Here is a 22,673-nt window from a genome sequence, read left to right as displayed (position 1 = left end):
CCAAAGTGCTGGGATTACAGGTATGAGCCACCACACCTGGCTGATAGTTGAGATTTTATATGAAACTTGTTTTTGCCTTTCTACAAGCTTGTAGATTTTCTCCCCTCCCAATTTTTTCTCCAAATTTTTCAAAATTTTACAATTGGGGTTGGTGGTGATGTTTTAATCCATTATGTTGGATACTTTGTGGGCTATTTTAATTCAGAAACTTTCAGTTCTGAGACATTTTCTGGAAATAGTTCTTGAAAAACTGCCTGATCTCTGCTTTCTTTTTTCTTTTCCTTCTGGAAATCTTGTTTTTAAGATATGGGACCCCCTAGACCAGTCCTGCAATTTTGTTGTATTTTCTCTTATCAAATCTATCATTTTGCTCTACATCCTGGGAGTTTCCTCAGCTTTATCTTTCACCAAATCCTTCCACTGAATTTTTTATTACTTCCTATCATGTTTTTAATTTTAAGAACTCTCTCCTCAACATAGTGTTCCTGGCAAAAAAAGAGAGGACTTTTTTTGGTTCTTGGAATATACCTTTTTAAAAAAATAAATACGTTTCTGCTTTAGTTTCTTTTAGCTCTCTGAGAATAGTTTTGATGTATTAAATTTTTTTAGTATTCTTTTTTGCAAGTCTCTGTCTTCTCTAAGTTGTTTCTTTTTAAATTTTATTTAATTATATATATTTAGGCTGGGTGCAGTGGTGCTTACGCATGTAATCCTAGCACTTTGGGAGACCAAGACAGGTAGATAACTAGAGGTTAGGAGTTCGAGACCAACCTGGCCAACATGGTGAAAACCCATCTCTACTAAAAAAATTACAAAAAACATTAGCTGAGTGTGGTGGCGGATGCTTGTAATCCGAGCTACTAGGGAGGCCGAGGAATGAGAATCGCTTGAACTTGGGAGGCAGAGGTTTCAGTAAGCCAAGATCCAGGCACTCTAGCCTGGGTGACAGAGCAAGACTCTGTCTCAAAAAAAAAAAAAAAAAAATTAAGGGGACTCCAATAATGCTAGACCTCTGAAAAACAAAAAGTTAAAGTCATGCAGTCCCCCTACCCCACCACACATACTGATTGGAGACCAGAAGTTAATCTGTTCAGCAGATGTACTCCCTTTCTTCACTTAACATGGTGGTAGTCTTTCCACAATCTATCACACACATAGACATTGTCATCCTTTTTATCCCTGGAGTGTGTTAATGAGAGGAAGGGAGCCACCATTACCTCTTTTTTTTTTTTTAGTAGAGATGGGATCTTTCAGTATTGCCCAGGCTGATCTCGAACTCCTGGGCTCAAGCGATCCTCCCACCTCAGCCTCCCAAAGTGCTGGGATTACAGACAAAAGCCACCATGCCTGGCCCTGCCATTATTACTTTTTTTTTCTTTGAGACAGAGTCCTAGCTCTGTTGCCCACACTGGAGTACAGTGGCGCAATCTCGGTCACTGCAGCCCTCACCTCCTGGGCTCAAGGGATCTCCTGCCTAAGCCTCCCAAGTAGCTGGGACTACAGGTGTGCACCCCCATGCCTAACTTTTGTATTTTCAGTAGAGATGGATTTCACCATATTGGCCAGGCTAGTCTCAAAACTCCTGACCTCAAGTGATCCACTCTACTTGGCCTTCCAAAGTGCCGGGCTTATGGGCATGAGCCACCACACCCAGCCCATTATTACCTCTTGATACAATACTTTCAGAATCTAAAACAGAGAGGGTAAGGAACTTAAGCAAAGTCATGCAGTCATGCATACCAGAGGACAGCGCATAAGTGCTGACAGCTTTGAGGAATGACTCTGTCGTGGCACCAAACTCAAAAGATATTCGTTAACTTTTCTTTGAGCCTTAAAAAGGATCAAATGGGCCGGGCGCGCTGGCTCAAGCCTATAATCCCAGCACTTTGGGAGGCCAAGACGGGTGGATCACGAGGTCAGGAGATTGAGACCATCCTGGCTAACACGGTGAAACCCTGTCTCTATTAAAAAAATACACACACACACACACACAAAATAGCCGGGCGTGGTGGTGGGCGCCTATAGTCCTAGCTACTCGGGAGGCTGAGGCAGGAGAATGGCATAAACCCGGGACGCGGAGCTTGCAGTGAGCTGAGATCCGGCCACTGCACTCCAGCCTGGGCAACAGAACAAGACTCCATCTCAAAAAAAAAAAAGGATCAAATATGTCATTTCAACAAACAGACAGTTGCCTGCTGTGAAACAAAAGGAAATGGGAGCCAGCCATGGTGGCTTATGCCTGTAATCCCAGCATTTTGGGAGGCCAAGGTGGGTGGATGATGAGATCAGGAGTTCGAGACCAGCCTGGCCAATAAGGTGAAACCCCGTTTCTACTAAAAATACAAAAATTAGCCAGGTGTGGTGGCTTGTGCCTGTAGACCAAACTACTCTGGAGGCTGAGGCAGAAGAATCGCTTGAACCTGGGAGGCGGAGGTTGCAGTGAGCCAAGATCGTGCCACTGCACTCCAGTCTGGGCAATAGAGCGAGACTTTGTCTCAAAAAAAAGCAAATAGATGGCTGAAATAGCACTCTAATGCTCTGAAATCATTTCCCAAAGGTAATTAGCTAATGGTTATCACAACATCCTGTACCCTTGGAGCAAGTGAAGGGAGGGCACTGGACCAGATGCTCACAGACGAAAACACACAGACTTTGGGTACATGCAATTGCTCTGTCTCAGGGACATCAACATTCAGAACTCTCTGCTTTTCAAGATTTTTCTGTAAAGACAGGGTGCAGTGGCTTACTCCTGTAATCCCAGCACTTTGGGAGGCCATAGGCGGGCAGATAACCTGAGATGAGTTCGAGACCAGCCTGGGCAACATGGCAAAACCCCGTCTCTACAGAAAGTACAAAAATTAGCTAGGTGTGATTGCGCACACCTGTAGTCCCAGCTACTTGAGAGGCTAAGGTGGGAGGATCACTTGAGCCTGGGACGCATACGTTGCAGTGAGCCAAGACCGTGCCACTGCACTCCAGCCTGGACAACAGAGCGAGACTCCGTCTCAAAAAAAGAGATCTATAGGTCTAGAGATTAAGGTCTATAGTATGTTTTTGTTATATACATATGCGTAATGAAATGAAACAGTCAAGCACATTAACATATCCATCATCTCACATACTCTATTTTTCGTGTGTGTGGCAAGAACACTTAAAAAATCTACTCTCAGCAAATTTCCAATATATAATACAGTGTTATTAACTGTATTCCTTGTGCCATATATTGGATGTCTATAGTTACTCATGTTAGGTTACCGTAACTTGTTTTTGACATACCCACATCAGCCCTACCGCACCCTCTTTTTTTTTTCTTTTTTTTTTCTTTTTTTTTTCTTTTTTTTGGAGACAGAGCCTTGCTCTGTCGCACAGGCTGCTGAGGAGCTGGGAGTACAGGCACTTTTTAAAAAATGTTGCTTTTTATCTCCAGCTTTCACATTAGAGACTTTCATTAATGTCTGGTGCTCCTTGATTGTCTGTTCAATGTTTTACATTTTATGGTAGGGTATTAAAATGCTGACTGGAAGTTCCCTGGGTGGTTGGGCTTGTGAAATGATCTGTGTTGGCCATTTTGTGTAGAATCTTCATTGTCTTTAGCCCTTTTCCTCTTGAGCTAGTCTCATTTCCCGGAAAAGATTCTTTTTCTCTCCTGCTTGTAAGGTGAAGACCTGGCTGCTGCAGCATTTGGGGAGCCCAGTGAAAATAATAGACTGAGAGTCTCAGGATCCAGTAATTCATTTACTTATTTGCTGTGTTTTACATATATTACTTCTGGTTATATAGCTGTGCCACATTTACCCTTGTCCAGAGATGATCTTTATACCCTTTCTAGATAAATTAACCTCTGGCCTTCTGTTAGGAAATGGAACAGGAATTAACTGGGAAGAACGTATGTGGAACTAACTGCTTCTTGAACAGACTCTCAGCCAGTCCTCCTGTTTTCATTCCCATCTTAAACTCTTACTTCCTTAAGTGTTTGTGCTGCCATTTGTTTAGCCTTTTATGAGTTTTACATTGTAAATTTTGTTGTTGCTTTTTTCACCGTTAGCTTAGGATTCAGCTTCTTAAGTCTGATCACTTGTCCATTTGTTTTCCAGCTTTCAAAATTTGGTTGTATTTGTCTCCTCTCTCTCTCTCTGTTTTGTTTGACATCTCTGTTGTTGAATAGGATCATCCTGTAATTATCATTTCTTATAATGTTCTTGTTGGGTATTGGTATCAAGGTCATATTGTGTCATAAACAAGTTGGAAAGTGTTCCTTTTTCAGTTGTTCTTAAATATCTGATGAAATTCACCTGTGAAGCTGAGTAGTCCTGGAGTTTTCGTTGGGGAAGCTTTTCATTGCAGATTCAAATTATTTAGTAAATGTAAGGACTGTTCAAATTTCCTAGTTTTGGTAAACAGTGTTTTTTTTAAAGACTTTGTCTAAAGTTTAAAATATATTGGCAGAAAGTTTATAATATTCTTCTGCGAATTTGTCCATTCTCCTTTTACTTTTGCCAGTTTTTGCTTTTTATATATGAGACAATGTAATTCGATGATACAACTATGTAACTGTTATATCTTTCTAATGAATTGAGCCTTCTATCAACTTTAATGAAATGTCCTTCTAACTTGTAATTATTTTTTCCTTCTTTGTCAGGTGTAACTAGTTCAGCTTTCATTTGGTTAGTGTTTACATGGTATATCTTTTTTCTTTCTTTTTTTTTTTTTTGTTTTTTGAGATATAGTCTTGCTCTGTCACCCAGGCTGAAGTGGTGCAAGATTGCAGTGGTGCAATCTTGGCTCACTGCAACTTCTGCCTCCTGGGTTCAAGCAATTCTGCCTCAGCCCTCTGAGTAGCAGAGATTACAGGCGTCCGCCACCATGCCTGGCTAATTTTTCTATTTTTAGTAGAGATGAGGCTTCACCATGTTGGCCAGGCTGGTCTCAAACTCCTGACCTCAAGTGCTCCACCTACCTTGGCCTCCCAAAGTGCTGGGATTACAGGTATAAGCCACTTCACCTGGCCTATCTTTTTTCATCATTATATTTCAGCCTTTCCATCCTTGTATTTTAAAGGAGCATCATATGTATCATTGTCATTGTTTTCCAGTCTGACAGTCTTTGCCGTTTTCCTGGGCATTTAATGCATTTATATTTAATGTAATCTCTGATATATTTGGGTTTAAATCTACCCATCTTACTATTTGCTTTTTACTTGTCCCATTTATTCTGTGTCCTCTTTTGTCTTCATTATTGCCGCCTTTTGATTGACTACTTTTTATTAACTTCTTGGCTGTACATTCCTTTACTAGGATGATTACAAAATACATCTTTGATTTTTCTCTTCCATTATTTTTGTCCCTATATCTTTGTCTTTTTACAGACCTCATTACTATCAATAGGGGAATGGTTAAGTAACTGTAGTGTGTCCATTCAGCAATGAAGAAAATGTACTTTTAGGTGAAAAAAGCAATATGCAGAACAGTTTGTGCTATGTCTAAAAATGTATTGGGGGAACCCACCCCCAATATTTCAACAGTTTCTTTCTATTTTCCATAAGTGCCGGCCGGCTGAGAAATAAAGAGAAAGAGTACAAAGAGAGGAATTTTACAGCTGGGCTGCCGGGGGTGACATCACATATCGGTAGGACCATGATGCCCACCTGAGCCTTAAAGCCAGCAAGTTTTATTAAGGATTTCAAAAGGGGAGGGGGTGCAAGAACAGGGAGTAGGTCACAAAGATCACATGCTTCAAAGGGCAAAACGGAGAACAAAGATCACATGCTTCTGAGGAAACAGGACAAGGGCAAAATCAAAAACTCCTGATAAGGGTCCAAGAAAGATCACAAGGCAAAGGAGAAAAGCAGAATTACTGATAAGGGTCTATGTTCAGCAGTGCACGTATTGTCTTGATAAACATCTCAAACGACAGAAAACAGGGTTCAAGAGCAGAGAACTGGTCTGACCACAAATTTACCAGGGCAGAGTTTTTTCCCCACCCTAATATGCCTGAGGGTACTGCAGGAGACCAGAGCGTATTGCAGTCTTTATCTCAACTGCATAAGACAGACACTCCCAGAGTGGCCATTTATAGACCTCCCCCCTGGAATGCATTCCTTCCCCAGGGTATTAATTATTAATATTCCTTGCTAGGAAAGGAATTTAGCGATATCTTCCCTACTTGCATGTCCGTTTATAGGCTCTCTGCAAGAAGGAAAATATGACTCTATTTTGCCCGACCCTGCAGGCAGTCAGACATTATGGTTGTCTTCTCTAGTTCCCTGAAAATCGCTGTTATTTTGTTCTTTTTCAAGGTGCACTGATTTTGTATTGGTCAAACACACGTTTTACAATCAGTTTGTACAGTTAACACAATTATCACAGTGGTCCTGAGGTGATGTACGTCCTCAGCTTACGAAGATAACAGGATTAAGAGATTAAAGTAAGGGCTGGGTGCGGTGGCTCATGCCTGTAATCCCAGCACTTTGGGAGGCCGAGGCAGGTGGATCACGAGGTCAGGAGATCGAGACCATCCTGGCTAACATGTCTCTACTAAAAAAAATACAAAAAATTAGCTGGGCATGGTGGCAGGTGCCTGTAGTCCTAGCTATTTGGGAAGCTGAGGCAGGAGAATGGCGTGAACCTGGGAGGTGGAGCTTGCAGTGAGCCGAGATTGTGCCACTGCACTCCAGCCTGGGTGACGGAGCGAGACTCTGTCTCAAAAAAAAAAAGTAAGACAGGTGTAAGAAATTATGAAAGTATTGTTTGGGAACTGGTAAATGTCCATGAAATCTTAACAATTTATGTTCCTCTGCCACAGCTCCAGCTGGTCCCTCCATTCGGGGTCCCTGACTTCCCGCAACAGAAAAGAGAAGATTAGGATAAATATTTTAACTTTTCTATGTGTAAAGAATCTCGAGAGGGATGCTCAGAAAACCAATCACAATGGCTCCCTCTTTGATGTAGTGACAGGAACTGAAGGGATGCAGGATCTCTCACTACCTTTATTTTATTTTTTTATTTTTATTTTTTATTGAGACGGAGTCTCACTCTGTTGCCTGGACTGGAGTGCAAGGGCGTGATCTCGGCTCACTGTAAGCTCTGCCTCACAGGTTCACGCCATTCTCCTGCCTCTGCCTCTAGTGTAGCTGAGACTACTGGACCCCGCCACTATGCCCGGCTGATTTTTCGTATTTTCAGTAGAGATGGGGTTTCACCGTGTTAACCAGGGTGGTCTAGATCTCCTGACCTCGTGATCTGCCCGCCTCAGTCTCCTGAAGTGCTGGGATTACAGGTGTGAGCCACCGTGTCCGGCTGACCTTTTTTATATAAGTAAAAAATTTTATTCAACCATGAGTATGTGTTACCCAATAAAAAAATCAGATTAGAAAATAGTAATAAAGTCCTTTCACTATTGTATTAGGGAGTTTAAGTTAAGTATCTGTGCTTAGTCGACCATTTTTAACCAAAAGTTTTAAAAATTGTGGATTAAAACATACGAAAGATAATCTCTGTAGTCATATATCATGTAGCAAGTATTTATTTTCATCTGTCTTGCATGTCATTTTCTAAATGTCCTACAAATAATATACTCTATACTTTTTATCTTGCAGGTATTGATCATGAAAACCCAAGTTACTTTGTCTTTTGAGAAAAGTTATAATTTTACCCTCCTAAAGACAATTTTTGGTCTTTTGTGTTTAAAACAATGTAAATAATATCATATATAAAGATTAATTACATTCATTTATTGAGAACAGAGTGGGAAAACAACATTTCTTTCTTATCAGTGGTCTAAAGCCTATTCAGTACCTCACTAAAAGAAAGCTAAACTTAAGGACCATATGACATTTTATACTTTTGCTTTATGTAATTTATTGTTAGAAGTTACTGAGTTGAAGAAGGCTATATGGAGTAAGAAGGTAACTTTTTTAAATATAGAATTTAATTTCCTTTTTCTAAGACTGTCTTAAGAATATCCTAGGGCAACTTGTATTATAGGTTTTTAGTCAAATTCAGCTTGATGCCTTAAAAAAAATTAAACCATCAACTTGTCTTAAACTACACAGGCAGGATAGCTTCCTGTTGTGTTTCGTTTGCAAAAAGGGTATGAATTCAGGCAGCTATAAAGAAAAGTTAACTTTTTTTCTTTCATCTTGGTAGGTTTGAGAAATTTCTATGGTTCATTAGCTCAGAGAACTATCTAATTATAGGTGGACGAGATCAGCAACAGAATGAAATAATTGTGAAAAGATACTTGACACCAGGTAGGTAAGATTAAAATTTGGAAGAATTTTCTCTTAAATGATTGGATCAGTTATCTCAATATTAGGCATTCATTTTCTTGTTATACTCTTTTGTTTGATAGATTTAACTAGTAGAAAGATTTGATGCATGATGCTTCATGGTTTGTTGAATATGTGTTTTGATGCTTTTAGTTTTTAAGTGAATATTCCTAAAATGGTATTGCTGAGCTAATCTGCAGTGTTGGACTTTCAATACTCTATTACATTAGAGTATTGAATAACTTTCAGTCTTCAGAGTCATCGTAGGTCAAATTTTTAAAAGGTTACTGTTGCGGTGTTAAAGTTTGCAATCATTTTTCACACTTAGAGTTAGGACTTGGCCGGGTGTGGTGGCTCACGCCTGTAATCTCAGCCACTTTGGGAGGCTGAGGCAGGTGGATCACCTGAGGTCAGGAGTTCAAGAACAGCCTGGCCAACATGGTGAAACCCTGTCTCCACTAAAAATACCAAAAAAATTAGCTGGGCATGGTAGTGCGTGCCTGTAATCCCAGCTACTCGGGAGGCTGAGGTGGGAGAATTGCCTGAACCTCAGGGGCGGAAGTTGCAGTGAGCCGAAATCGCACCACTGCACTCCAGCCTGGGCGACAGAGTGAGACTCCATCTGAAAAAAAAAAAAAAAGAAAAAGAAAAAGAGAATTAGAACTTAAAGTGTCATTTTTTTTTGGTCTGTATTTAAGGAGACATTTATGTACACGCTGATCTTCATGGAGCTACTAGCTGTGTAATTAAGAATCCAACAGGTAACATATTTCTTTCTATTCAGAATTTTTATTCCTTTCTTTAAAATATTTTTAGTGTAAGACAAAAATTTAATAGCGGGCCAGATGTGGTGGCTCATGGCTGTAGTCCCAGCACTTTGGGAGGCTGAAGTGTGAGGATTATTTGAGGCCAGGAGTTTGAGACCAGACTGGGCAAGACAGTGAAACCCCACCTCTAGAATAATTTTTTAAAATCTGGGTGCAGTGGCATGCACCTGTGGGCCCAGCTACAGAAAGTTGAGGTGGGAGGATCAGCTTGGGTGAGAGAATGAGACTTCATCTCTAAAACACAGACACACACACACACACACACACACACACACACACGTAATAAAAAAAGATATAGTGATAAAAGGATCAGTCGATAAGATATAAGTTATATGTGCTGCTAATAACAGAGCCCTAGAATACATGAAGCAGACCTGACAGAATTGAAGGGAGAAAGAGAGAATTCTACAATAATAATTGAGGACTTTAATACCCAACTTTCAGTCATAGAATAACTGGACGCAGAATCAGCAAGGAAATGGAAGACTTGAACAACACTATAAACTATATCTAACAGACACCTCTAGAATACTCTACCTAACAACAGCACAATACAGGCTGAGTATCCTATCTGAAATGCTTGGGACCAGAAGTGTTTGTATATTTTGAAGTATTTGCATTATACTTACCAGTTTAGCATCCCGAATCCAAAAATCAGAGATTCAAAATGCTCCAAAACATTTCTAGCAAACGCCAGTGGGCATTTTCTTTAGTCGTCATGCTGCACTCAGAAAGTTTTAGATTTTGGAGCATTTTGGATTTTCAGATTTGGGATGCTCACCCTGTATTCTTAGGTGCACATGAAATCTCTGGGGTAAACCATAGGATAGTCTCTAAAACAGGCCTTGGCTGGATGTGGTGGCTCACGCCTGTAATCCCAGCACTTTGGGAGGCTGAGGCAGGCAGATTATGAAGTCAGGAGGTTGAGACCAACCTGGCTAACATGGTGAAACTCTATTTCTACTAAAAATACAAAAAATAAGCTAGGTGTGGTGGCACACGCCCGTAGTCCCAGCTACTTGGGAGGCTGAGGCAGGAGAATCGCTTGAACCCAAGAGGCAGAGGTTGCAGTGAGCTGAGACAGCGCCATTGCACTCCAGCCTGGGTGACAGGGTGAGACTCCCATCTCAAAAAAAGAAACAAAAACAAGCCTCAATACATTTAAAACTCTTGAAATTAGACAAAGTAAGTTTTCTGATTATAGTGGGGTGAAATTAGAAACCAGTAGTAGAAGAAAATGTTTTAAATTCGTAAGTATGTGGAAATTAAATACCACAGTTACAAATAAGCAATGGAACAAAGAGGAAATCACAAAAGATGCCACAAAACACTTTGAGATGAATGAAATGAAAATACAGTATGTCAAAACTTATGAGATGCAAGAAGAGCAGCCCTTAGGGGGTAATTTATAGCTGTAAATGCCTATATTTAAAAAGAGGAAATTTCTATCTCAAATCAGTAACCTAACTTTGCACTTTAAGAACTACAAAAACAACCCAAAGCAAAGAGAAGGAAGAAAATAGTAAATATTAGAGTAGAAATGAATAAAACAGAGAATAGGAAAAAAATAGAGAAAATGAACAAAACCCAAGTTGGTTCTTTGAAAAGATAAACAAAATTGATAAACCCTTGGCTAGACTGACCAAGAAAATAGAGGACTCAAATCCCTAAAATCAGGAATGAAATAGGGTACATTACTACTGACTTTACAGATATTGAAAGGATTATAAGGCAATACCATGAACAATTATATGCCAGCAGTTTATGTAACCTAGATGAAATGGACAAATTCCTACAAAGATATAAATACTAAAACTGACTCAAGAAGAAATAGAGAATTGAAATAAACTTGTAAGTGCAGAGATTGGATTAATAATAAAGAAAAATATTTTTTAAATACTCATCAAAGAAAACCCTAGGCTAGATGGCTTCACTGGTGAATTATAAGGAAGGTTGAATGCCAGTTCTTCACAAACTCTTCCAAAATATGGGATTAATGGGAACACTTCCTAACTCATTCTACAAGGCCAGTATTACAAAAACCAAAGATAACACAAGAAAACTATAGACCAATACCAGTTATAAATATAGACAAAAATATTTGACAAAATATTAGCAAACTGAATCTGGCAGCATATTAAAGTGACTATATAGCATGACAAAGTGTGATTTATCTCAGGAATGAAAGGTTGGTTCAGTATATGGAAATTAATGTAATACAGTCTACTAATAAAGGACAAAAAACACATAGATTATCTCAACTTACGAAGAAAAACCATTTGACAAAATTTAATATTTGTATGTGATAAAAACACTTAGCAAACTAGGAATAGAAGGGATATTCCTCAACTTGGTAAACAAGCACTTATGAAAAACCCGCAGCTAACAATCATACTTACTGCTGAAAGATTGGGTACTTTCCTCCTCCCATCAGTAATAAGACAGATATGTTTGTTTCTTGCCATTTCTATTTAACATTATACTGATGGTTCTATATAGGTCATTAGGCAATAAAAAGAAATTAAAAAATCCAAATTAGGCAAACGTAAAACTATGTTTACAGTTGATATGATCTCACACATTTAAAAAACCTAAAGAATCCACCAGAAATTATCATAGCTAATAAACAAGTTCAGCAATGTCCAGGATATGAGATCAATAAACAAAAATCAGTTGTATTTCTATACACTACCAATTAACAATCTGAAAAGGAAATTAATAAAACAAGTCAATTTATAATAGCATTAAAAAGAATAAAATACTTAGGAATCAATTTACCAAAAGACTTAACAACACTTACAGATAATAAACTATAAAATTACTTTAAGGAATTAAAGAGCTAAATTGGACATCCCATGTGCTTGTATTGAAAGTCTTAATATTGTTGTGATAGCAGTACTCCCCAGTAATCTATGGATTCAATGTAATCCCTCAAAATTGCAGCTGCTTTTTTTGTTTGTTTGTTTTGAGACAGGGTCTCCTGTCACCCAGGCTGTAATAAAGTGGTGTGATTGGCGCCCTGCAGCCTTGACCTTCCAGGTTCAAGTGATCCTCCCATCTCAGCCTCCTGAGTAGTTGGGACCATAGAAACATGCCACTGTGCCCAACTAATTTTTGTGTTTTTTGTAGAGATGAAGTTTTGCCATGTTGTGCAGACTGCTCTCGAGCTCCTGAGCTCAAGCAATCCACCCACTTTGACCTCCTCAAGTACTGGGATTACAGGCATGAGCCACTGCCCCTGGCCCAGCATTTTTTTTTTTTTTTTTTTAAGAGATGGAGAAGCTGATTCTAAAATTCGTATGGTAATGCAAGGGGACTCAGATTAGCCAAAGCAGTATTGAAAATGAAGAGCAAATTTTGAAGGACTCATATTTCCTGATTTTAAAGCTTTCTACAGAGTAACAGTAATCAGGACACTGTGGTACTGGCATGAAGATGGACAAATAGATTAAGGTATAGAATTGAGATTCCAGAAATAAACCTGTAGTTTATGATCAGTTAATTTTCAGCAGTGGTGCCAAGACCAATGGGGATAGAATTTCCTGTTTCTTTTTTCTTTCTTTTTTTTTTTTTTTTTTTTTTGCTTTTGGTTTTTTGAGACGGAGTCTTGCAGTGTCGCCTAGGCTGGAGTGCAGTGGTGTGATCTCTGCTCACTGCAAGCTCTGCCTCCCAGGTTCACACCATTCTCCTGCCTCAGCCTCCTGAGTAGCTGGGACTACAGGTGCCTGCCACCATGCCCGGCTAATTTTTTGTATTTTTAGTAGAGACAGGGTTTCACCGTGTTAGCTAGGATGGTCTTGATCTCTTGACCTTCTGATCCGCCTGCCTCGGCCTCCCAAAGTGCTGGGATTACAGGCGTGAACAACTGCATCCAGCCTCTGGCCTCTTTTTTTAAATAGACAATTTTTTCGACCAGTTTTAGCTTCACAACAAAATTGAGCAGAATGTATAGAGATTTCCCACATATCCCCTGCTGCATACATGCGTAACCTCCCCTATTACCAATATCTCCCACCAGAACGGTACATTTGTTACAACTAATGAATCTACATTGACACATCATTATGACCCAGAGTCCATAGTTTGTATTAGGATTCACTCTTTTTTTTTTTTTTTTTTTTGAGATGGAGTCTTGCTCTGTTGCCCAGCTGGAGTGCAGTGGCGTAATCTTGGCTCAGTGCAACCTTGCCTCCCCGGTTCAAGCGATTCTCCTGCCTCAGCCTCCAAAGTAGCTGCAATTACAGGCACACACCACCACACCTGGCTAGTTTTTGTATTTTTAAAAGAAACAGGGTTTTACTGTGTTGGCCAGACTGGTCTCGAACTCCTGACCTCAAGTGATCTGCCCACCTCGGCCTCCCAAAGTGCTGGGATTACAGGCATGAGTCACCAAGCCCAGCCAGGGTTCACTCTTGATGATGTGTAGTCTTCAAGTTTGGACAAATGTATAAAACATGTATCTGCCATTATAGTATCATAAAGATTTAGTTTGCTGTGCTAAAAAAATCCTCTGTGCCTTGCCTGTTCATCCCTCCCTTCCCCCAACCCCTGACAACCACTGGTCTTTAAAGGCTGGCTTCTTCACTTAGTAGTATGCTTTTACCTTTCCTCCATGTCTCTTCATAGCTTGATAGCTCATTTCTTTTTATCGCTGAGTAATATTCAGTTGTCTGGATGAACCACAGTTTACCCATTAATCTACTGAATTTGGTTGCTTCCAAGTTTTGGCAATATGAATAAAGCTACTATAAACGTCTGCGTAGGCTTTTATATGGATATACGTTTTCAGTTCATTTTGATAAATACCGAACATCAAGATTGTTCAATCACATGGTAAGAGTATTTTTAGTTTTTTTTTGAGACGGAGTCTCACTCTGTCGCCCAGGCTGGAGTGCAGTGGTGTGATCTCGGCTCACTGCAAGCTCTGCCTCCCGGGTTCATGCCATTCTCCTACCTCAGCCTTCCGAGTAGCTGGGGACTACAGGCGCCCGCCACCAGGCTGGCTAATTTTTTGTATTTTTAGTAGAGACAGGGTTTCACTGTGTTAGCCAGGATGCTCTCGATCTCCTTACCTTGTGATCCACCTGTCTCGGCCTCCCAGAATGCTGGGATTACACGCATGAGCCACCGCACCCAGCCATATTTTTAGTTTTGTAAGAAGCCACCAGACTGTCTTCTAAAGTGGCTGTATCCTTTTACATCACCACCAGCAATGGGAGTTCTTGCTCTTCCACTGCCACCAGAATTTAGTGTTGTCAGTGTTTTGGATTTTGGCCGTTATCATTGATGCATAGTGTATTTCAGTGTTGTTGTAATTTGCATTTCCTTGATGACTTATTAGATATTCATATGTATATCTTTGAGGTGGTGTCTTAAAAGTGGCCTATTTTTTAATTGGGCTGTTTGTGTTTTTACTGTTGAGTTCTAAGAGTTTTTTGTATATTTTAGATAACAATCTTTCATCTGCTATGTCTTTTGCAAATATTTTCTGCCAGTCTGTGGCTTAGCTTTTTAACAGTAGTGTGGACTACTAGATATCGACATGCAAAAGATTGAGGATAGACCTGTTCATCACACTATTTATAAAAATTAACTTAAAATGCATCCAAGACCTAAACTTAAAAGCCAGAAGTATAAAGCTGCTAGAAGAAAACAAGGCATAAATTTTCATGATCTTGTATCATGCAGTAATTTCTTAGATATGATACCAGAATCATAAGTAATCAAACAAAAAACAGATAAGTTAGACATGAAATTAAAAACCTTAATTCAGCCTGGACACGGTGGCTCACGCCTGTAATCCCAGCACTTTGGAAGGCCGAGGCAGGTGGATCACCTGAGGTCAAGAGTTCAAGACCAGCCTGGCCAACATGGTGAAACCCTGTCTCAACTAAAAAATATGAAAAATTAGCCTGGCATGGTGGCAGGCATCTGTAATCCAAGCTACTTGGGAGGCTGAGGCAGGAGAATCGCTTGAACCCAGGAGGCGGAGATTGCAGTGAGCTGAGATGGCATCATTGCATTCCAGCCTGGGCAATGAGCGAAATTCTGTCTCAAAAAATACAATAAATAAATAAAACCTTAATCCAAAGAACATTATCAAGAAAGTTAAACGACAACCCACAGAATAAGAGAACATATTTGCAAATCATTTATCTGATGAGACTAGTATCCAAATAATTCTTAAGTTTCAACAATAGAAAGGGAAGTAACCCAGCTGAAAAATGAGCAAGAGATTTGTATGGATATTTCTGCAAAGATATGTGAATGGCCAACAATCACATGGAACAATTCTCAGTATCATCAGTCATTAGGAAAAATTTAAATCAAAATCACAAGATACCAGTCAGGTGCTGTGGCTCATACATGTAATCCTAGCACTTTGGGAGGCAGAGGCAGGTGGATCATTGAGGTCAGGAGTTTGAGACCAGCCTGGCCAGTATAGTGAAACCCATCTCTAGTAAAAAAAAAAAAAATATATATATATATATGTATATAATTAGCTGGGTGTAGTGGCAGACGCCTGTAATCCCAGCTACTCAGGAGGCTGAGGCAGGAGAATCGCTTGAACCCAGGTGGCGGAGGTTGCAGTGAGCTGAGATCATGCTAGTGCACTCCAGCCAGGGCAAAAAGAGCACGACTCCGTCTCAAAAAAACACAAGATACCACTTTTTTTTTTTTTTTTTTTGAGACGGAGTCTTGCTCTGTCGCCCAGGCTGGAGTACAGTGGCCGGACCTCAGCTCACTGCAAGCTCCGCCTCCCGGGCTCACGCCATTCTCCTGCCTCAGCCTCCCGAGTAGCTGGGACTACAGGCGCCCGCCGCCTCGCCCGGCTAGTTTTTTGTATTTTTTAGTAGAGACGGGGTTTCACCGTGTTAGCCAGGATGGTCTCGATCTCCTGACCTTGTGATCCGCCCGTCTCGGCCTCCCAAAGAGCTGGGATTACAGGCTTGAGCCACCGCGCCCGGCCAAGATACCACTTTATACCCACTAACACGTGTTGGTGATGATGCTGGAGAAAACAGTAACACGTGTTGGTGATGATGGTGGAGAAAATAGAATACTGCTATGGGAAATGGTTTGGCAGTTGCAAAAAATGTAAAACATAATTGACCCTGCAATTCCTCTCTTAGGTATATACCCAAGATAAGCAAAGGTATGTGTCCATACAAAACTTGTTTGCAGATACTGATAGCAGCATTATGTATAATAGCCAAGAAATGGAAACAATTCATATGTCATTCAATTAATGAATAAACAAAATGTGGTATATCCATATAATGGAATATTATTCAGACTTACAAAGAACAGAAGTACTTATATGTGCTTTTAACATGGAATGACCTTGAAAAACATTAAGCTAAGTGAAAGAAGCCAAACCTAAAATGCTATGTATGATTACATTTGTATAAAACGTCCAAATTAGGCAAAACCATAGAGACAGAAAATAGATTAGTAATTGCCAGGGACTGGGTACAGAGGAGAAAATGGGGAGTGGCTGCTAATGAATATAGGGTTTCTTTTCTGGGATGATGAAAATGTTCTGGAATTAAATAGTGTTGATGGTCATGGTCACACAGCATTATGAATATACAAAAAGCCATTGAATTGTGCACTTTAAAGGGGTGAATTTTATGGCAGGTGAATTATACCCCAATTTAAAAATATTTGAAATCTAACCATAAGGGACATATTATTCATGTATGCTCTTCATGTTCATGATTCCGCCAATCTATTTTAATTTTGGAAGTCTTCAAACTTTAAATGGATTTCTCTAAATTATCTTTTCTGGAGTGAAGTTAGAATTATTGATGTGAGAGGATATTTCTTCTCTGACATGTTTTATTTACATAGGTCATTTAAAAGCTTGCTCTGTAAATAGCAATATTAAAAATACATTTTTAGTAACTTTTTATAATGATGAAGTAAAAAGGTGTTAGTATTTAAGATATATGATTGACTGGCCGGATGCGGTGGCTTATGCCTGTAATCCCAGCATTCTGGAAGGCTGAGGTGGGTGGATCATGAGGTCAGGAGTTCAAGACCAGCCTGGCCAAGATGGTGAAACCCCGTCTCTACTAAAGATACAAACATTTAGCGGGGAATGGTGGCGGGCGCCTGTAATCGCAGCTACTCAGTAGGCTGAGGCAGAGAATTGCTTGAACCCAGGAGGTGGAGGTTGCAGTGAGCTGAGATTGTGCCACTGCACTCCAGCCTGAGTGACAGAGCAAGACTCTGTCTCAAAAAAAAAAAAAAAAAAAAAATGATTGACCCTGTCATGCAGCATGTAATTTTCATCTTTCTCTGGAGAAAGTCCATACTTTGGTATTGAAACATTATGCATTGTTATTCCAGGAGAACCCATCCCCCCACGGACCTTGACTGAAGCTGGCACAATGGCACTTTGCTACAGTGCTGCTTGGGATGCACGAGTTATCACTAGTGCTTGGTGGGTGTACCATCATCAGGTAATAAGGGCTCTTGTCCTTTTTCTTATTAAGAGCTACTGTGTGTCAAATTTTGAGAGTATAGAAGTAAATAAAGCAGACAAGGCTCTAATAGAGCTAACATTTTTTTGGTAGAGGAAAATATGTACATAATGTCAGGTAATAAGTGTCATAAAATACGTATTTTTTAAAGTATGAAAGGGGATAGAGAGTGATAGGGGATACCATTTTGGATGAAGTATTGGGGAAACCTTTCTAGGAAGGTAGGATTTGAGCAGAGAGGTAAATGAAGAGAGAGTGATCCATACAGTTATACAGGATAAAGAGTATTCCAGTTATTATTGATTATTATTGGCATACTGACCTAAAAGGCCTTTCTCCTGTTCATCTTTGTTGGAATATTCTGAATTCTCTTGGGCCCTTCCAGAAAAGTAGGCATATCCTCATTTGTTTTTAGTAATTGCCCTTCTTTGTGGTTAATGATGTTGTTGGGTTTTTTTTTTTGCATTTTTTTTTTTTTCTTTGTAGAGATGGGGTTTCACCATGTTGGCCAGGCTGGTCTCGAATTCCTGACCTCAAGTGATCCTCTTGCCTCAGCCTCCCAAAGTGCTGGGATTACAGGTGTAAGCCATGGTGCCTGGCCAGTGCTGTTTAGTTTGGTGATACTTCATTCCATATTTGACCTCACATTGCTATTGATTTCTTATCATACTTTTGAGAATTATAATTGATGATGATGTACTTTTATAAGTTCATAAAGCTGTACAGTAGGATAAAAAGAGTTCAGTTTCATTATACTCCCTTAGATTTAGTTTCATTTTTGTATCTTTTTATATTTATTATATGCTGTGCTATGATATTGTCATTATAGGGGGATTATAAATTGCTACCTCAGTGCTGTTATAAAAGTGGTTTTAATTCTTTTATTAAGAAATTTTTTAGAATGAAATTTAGTGTGTTTTTAATCCCTTGCTGGTTTTTTGTGTTTGTTTTGTTTGTTTTGAGATGGAGTCTTGCTCTGTTGCCCAGGCTCGAGTGCAGTGGTGCAATTTCAGCTCACTGCAGCCTCTGCCTCATGAGTTCAAGCGATTCTCCTGCCTCTGCCTCCTGAGTAGCTGGGACTACAGGAGTGTGCCACCACACCTGGCTACTTTTTCTGTTTTTGTAGAAATGGGGTTTGGCCATGTTGGCCAGGCCAGGTCTCAAACTCCTGGCCTCAAGTGAACTCCTTCCGCCTCCCAAAGTGCTGGGATTACAGGTGTGAGCTAGCACACTTGGCCCCTTGCTATTTTAATAACTATGACTAATAAAGATACTCTGAAGATTTGGGGGTTTCAAAGATTTATAATTTTTTATTTATTTATATATATATTTTTGAGATGGAGTGTTGCTCTGTCACCCAGGCTAGAATGCAGTGGCACGATCTCGGCTCACTGCAACCTCCGCCTCCTGGGTTCAAGCAGTTCTCTGCCTCAGCCTCCTGAGTAACTGGGATTATAGGTACCCGTCACCACGCCTGGCTAATTTTTGTGTTTTTAATAGGGACAGGGTTTCACTGTCTTAGCCAGGCTGGTCTTGAACTCCTGACCTCGTGATCCACCTGCCTTGGCTTCCCAGAGTGCTGGGATTACAGGCGTGAGCTACCACGCCTGGCCCCAACATTTTTTTAAATTATGGGATAAGTTTACTCACTTTCTGTTTGCCGAAATAGGATATATTTTTTAAAATTTTCCTGTAATCTTTATTTCATATAGTGAAAAGTTACTTTTGCCTCATGCCTGTAATCCCAGCACTTTGGGAGGCCAAGGTGGGCAGATCATAAAGTCAGGAGTTCGAGGCCAGCCTGGCCAGTATGGTGAAACCCCACCTCTACTAAAAAAATACAAAAGTTAGCCGGGCATGGTGGTGCATGCCTGTAGTCCCAGCTACTTGGGAGGCTGAGGCAGGAGAATTGCTGGAACCTGGGAGGCTGAGATTGCAGTGAGCCAAGATTGGGCCACTGCACTCCAGCCTGGGTGACAGTGCAAGACTCCGTCTCAAAAAAAAGAGAAAAAAAAACTTTATTATCAAAAACAGTATCTTAGACAAGGATTTTATTTAATAAATACAGCTTTATTTTAATAAACATAGCTTTATGATAAGCTCATTGACCTATCATTAGTTTTCTCATTACATCTCACGCTGGAAGAGATGAGTGGACCAGTTCTGCTGTCGTCCATGGCATTTGAAAATTATTGCCGGGCATGATGGCTCACGCCTGTAATCCCAGCACTTTGGGAGGCTGAGGCAGGTGGATCATGAGGTTAGGAGTTCAAGACCAGCCTGGCCAACATAGTGAAAGCCCGTCTCTACTAAAAATACACAAATCAGCCAGGCATGGTGGCGGGTGCCTGTAGTCCCAGCTACTCAGGAGGCTAAGGCAGGAGAATCGCTTGAACCCAGGAGGTAGAGGTTGCAGTGAGCCGAGATTGTGCCACCGCACTTCAGCTTGGGCAACAGAGTGAGACTTCGTCTCAAAAGAAAAAAGAAAGAAAATGATTGATGTAGTGGATTCTTTGTTTTTCTCTGTTACTTCCAGAGGCTTATCTGTCATGAAAGGGCTATCTTTCCCTTCAGTATTGAGAATTTATACGAAATTACAAACTTTTCAGGAGACAGTGTGGCTTACTTGACTCTGACTTTACTTTCTCGAGTGGAAAAAGAAAACCGGAGTATTTTTAAAAATAAGAATACAATGTATTATTGTGTTCTTCAGGTATCTAAAACAGCACCAACTGGAGAATATTTGACAACAGGAAGCTTCATGATAAGAGGTAATGTCTTGACAGGAAAAATATCCCTAGACTTGTCAATAGATTATGGAGACAGGTTTGAGGACAGTTTACAGTTACTCTTAGAACAGAAACTAATTACTCGGATTTCTTATATAAAGTCTGCTATGAAGTAAAGAAATTTTTGCCTTGGTGGGACAAGTTTAGTGTTTGTCATATCTTCATGTATATTTTTTTTGAGGGCAGTGCACTTTCGTGTAGTTTAGTTATAAGGTTAAGAAAGTATAGCCTGAACTTATTTCTGAAAATAGAATATTCAGGGTCTGACTGACCCAGAATATCAGAGCAAGCATGTATTTTTTTTTCTTCTTAATAACTGTTCCTATACATACTGCCCAGTTCTATAAATGGGAAATGTTATTCATGACATAGTAAAAGACAAAATGGATATGACCATTCGTGTCATCTGACACTAATTTTTTTTTGTTTTGTAAGCAAAAAGTGGAGAAACCTGATTTTTAAAGCATTAATGTATGTTATCTTTTGTAGGAAAAAAGAATTTTCTTCCTCCCTCATATCTAATGATGGGGTTTAGCTTCCTTTTTAAGGTACTCTTCAGCTTCTTGGTTATTTATTTATTTTTTTCCTGATTTTCATTAGTCTTGTTTAAAGCTCCGTCACTGACAAATAACTATTTCTTTAGGTAGATGAGTCTTGTGTTTGGAGACATCGGGGTGAACGAAAAGTCAGAGTACAGGATGAAGACATGGAGACACTGGCAAGTTGCACAGGCGAACTCATATCAGAAGAAATGGAACAATTAGGTAGTTTATAGATTTTAAGAAATTAGTTTGTGATGTTTTTTGTTACCAAGTTTTGCTTCTAAATCCTTAGAAGATCATGTCTCTTTTGGGATAATCTAAATTTCAAAAAAAAAAAACCCAAAGTACTTGCTGTTTTACTGAATTTTGTTTTTGGAAATGCTAAATATACTTATTCTAGTGAATTTAAAAGTATTTATCAGGCCGGGCGTTGTGGCTCATGCCTGTAATCCCAGCACTTTTGGGAGTCCGAGGCAGGTGGATTGCTTGAGCTCAGGAGCTTGAGACCAGCTCCTGGGCTGGGACAACCCAAGGACGAGCCTGGGCAACATGGCAAAACCCCATCTCTACCAAAAAAATCAGCGCCTCTAGTCCCAGCTACTGAAGAGGCTGAGGTGGGAGGCTTGAACCTGGGAGGCAAAATATTTGTTTCAAGTAGAGAGTAATTATAGTTGCTAGAATAAATTTACCTGCCTACCTAAAGGAACTACGGAAAATATTCCCACTAAACTATTTTGTAGTTACTCTCTTTGCTAAGGTCATTCCTTTTTACAGGTAATATTGCATTGTTTCATTTACTATTACTGTTGTGCTGTAAGATTCTATTGATTGAGGCTCACCATTTCCCTGGGACTGTATAAAGTGCCTTATTTACATTCTTTTCTTTTTTTTTTTTTAATCCCCAAGACGGAGTTTCAGTCTGTTGCCAGACTAGAGTGTAGTGGCGCGATCTCGGCTCACTGCAACCTCTGCTGCCCAGGTTCAAACAATTCTTCTGCCTCAGCCTCCTGAGTAGCTGGGATTACAGGCACCTGCCACCACGCCTGGCTAATTTTTGTATTTTTAGTAGACGGGGTTTCACCATCTTGGCCAGGCTGGTCTTGAGCTCCTGACCTCGTGATCCACCCACCTCGGCCTCCCAAAGTGCTGGGATTACAGGCGTGAGCCACTGCACCTGGCCTATTTACATTATTTTCTATTCTTGTAACCATCCTTGTCAGATGAGTGGTGGCATGTCATTTTGCAGGTGAGACAGTAGACCCTATTACTACTATTAGTTCCTTTGCAAAAGAATGAGCACCTGTTATGTGTGTTATATAATATGTATTTAAGTTTTATGTGCAAATTATAATAAAATATACAACTAATTTTGCTGTCTTGCTTTTTGGAAATACTCAACTAAGGCAAAGTTGTGGTTTTCTATGTTGAAAGGGTAGCAATGTCCAAGAAATTTATTGTGGTAAAGGATCTTGGGGCCGGGCGCGGTGGCTCAAGCCTGTAATCCCAGCACTTTGGGAGGCCAAGACGGGTGGATCACGAGGTCAGGAGATCGAGACCATCCTGGCTAACACGGTGAAACCCCGTCTCTACTAAAAAAAATACAAACAACTAGCCGGGCGAGGTGGCGGGCGCCTGTAGTCCCAGCTACTCGGGAGGCTGAGGCAGGAGAATGGCGTGAACCCGGGAGGCGGAGCTTGCAGTGAGCTGAGATCTGGCCACTGCACTCCAGCCTGGGCGACAGAGCGAGACTCCGTCTCAAA

At 40.2% G+C, this 22,673-nt stretch overlaps 1 protein-coding gene across 2 annotated transcripts in view; it reads left to right on the top strand.

Annotated features, from left to right (window-relative positions):
- The window catches only part of NEMF (nuclear export mediator factor), a 70,758-nt gene that overhangs the window by 30,332 nt on the left and 17,753 nt on the right, over nt 1–22,673 (top strand). The window contains exons 17-22 of one of the 2 annotated variants that reach the window (XM_025391162.1): nt 8,145–8,248; nt 8,965–9,027; nt 17,449–17,561; nt 20,296–20,353; nt 20,861–20,919; nt 21,015–21,135. In XM_025391162.1, coding sequence (XP_025246947.1) covers nt 8,145–8,248; nt 8,965–9,027; nt 17,449–17,561; nt 20,296–20,353; nt 20,861–20,919; nt 21,015–21,135 — 518 coding nt within the window. The remainder of the gene's footprint in view (nt 1–8,144; nt 8,249–8,964; nt 9,028–17,448; nt 17,562–20,295; nt 20,354–20,860; nt 20,920–21,014; nt 21,136–22,673) is intronic. The other variant, XM_025391164.1, reaches the window with a different exon arrangement.

Source organism: Theropithecus gelada, chromosome 7b, assembly GCF_003255815.1.
Source record: "Theropithecus gelada isolate Dixy chromosome 7b, Tgel_1.0, whole genome shotgun sequence".
Taxonomy (NCBI): domain Eukaryota; kingdom Metazoa; phylum Chordata; class Mammalia; order Primates; family Cercopithecidae; genus Theropithecus; species Theropithecus gelada.
The sequence above is the reverse complement of the archived record's forward strand: the minus strand, read 5'-3'. Positions and strand labels throughout refer to the sequence as shown.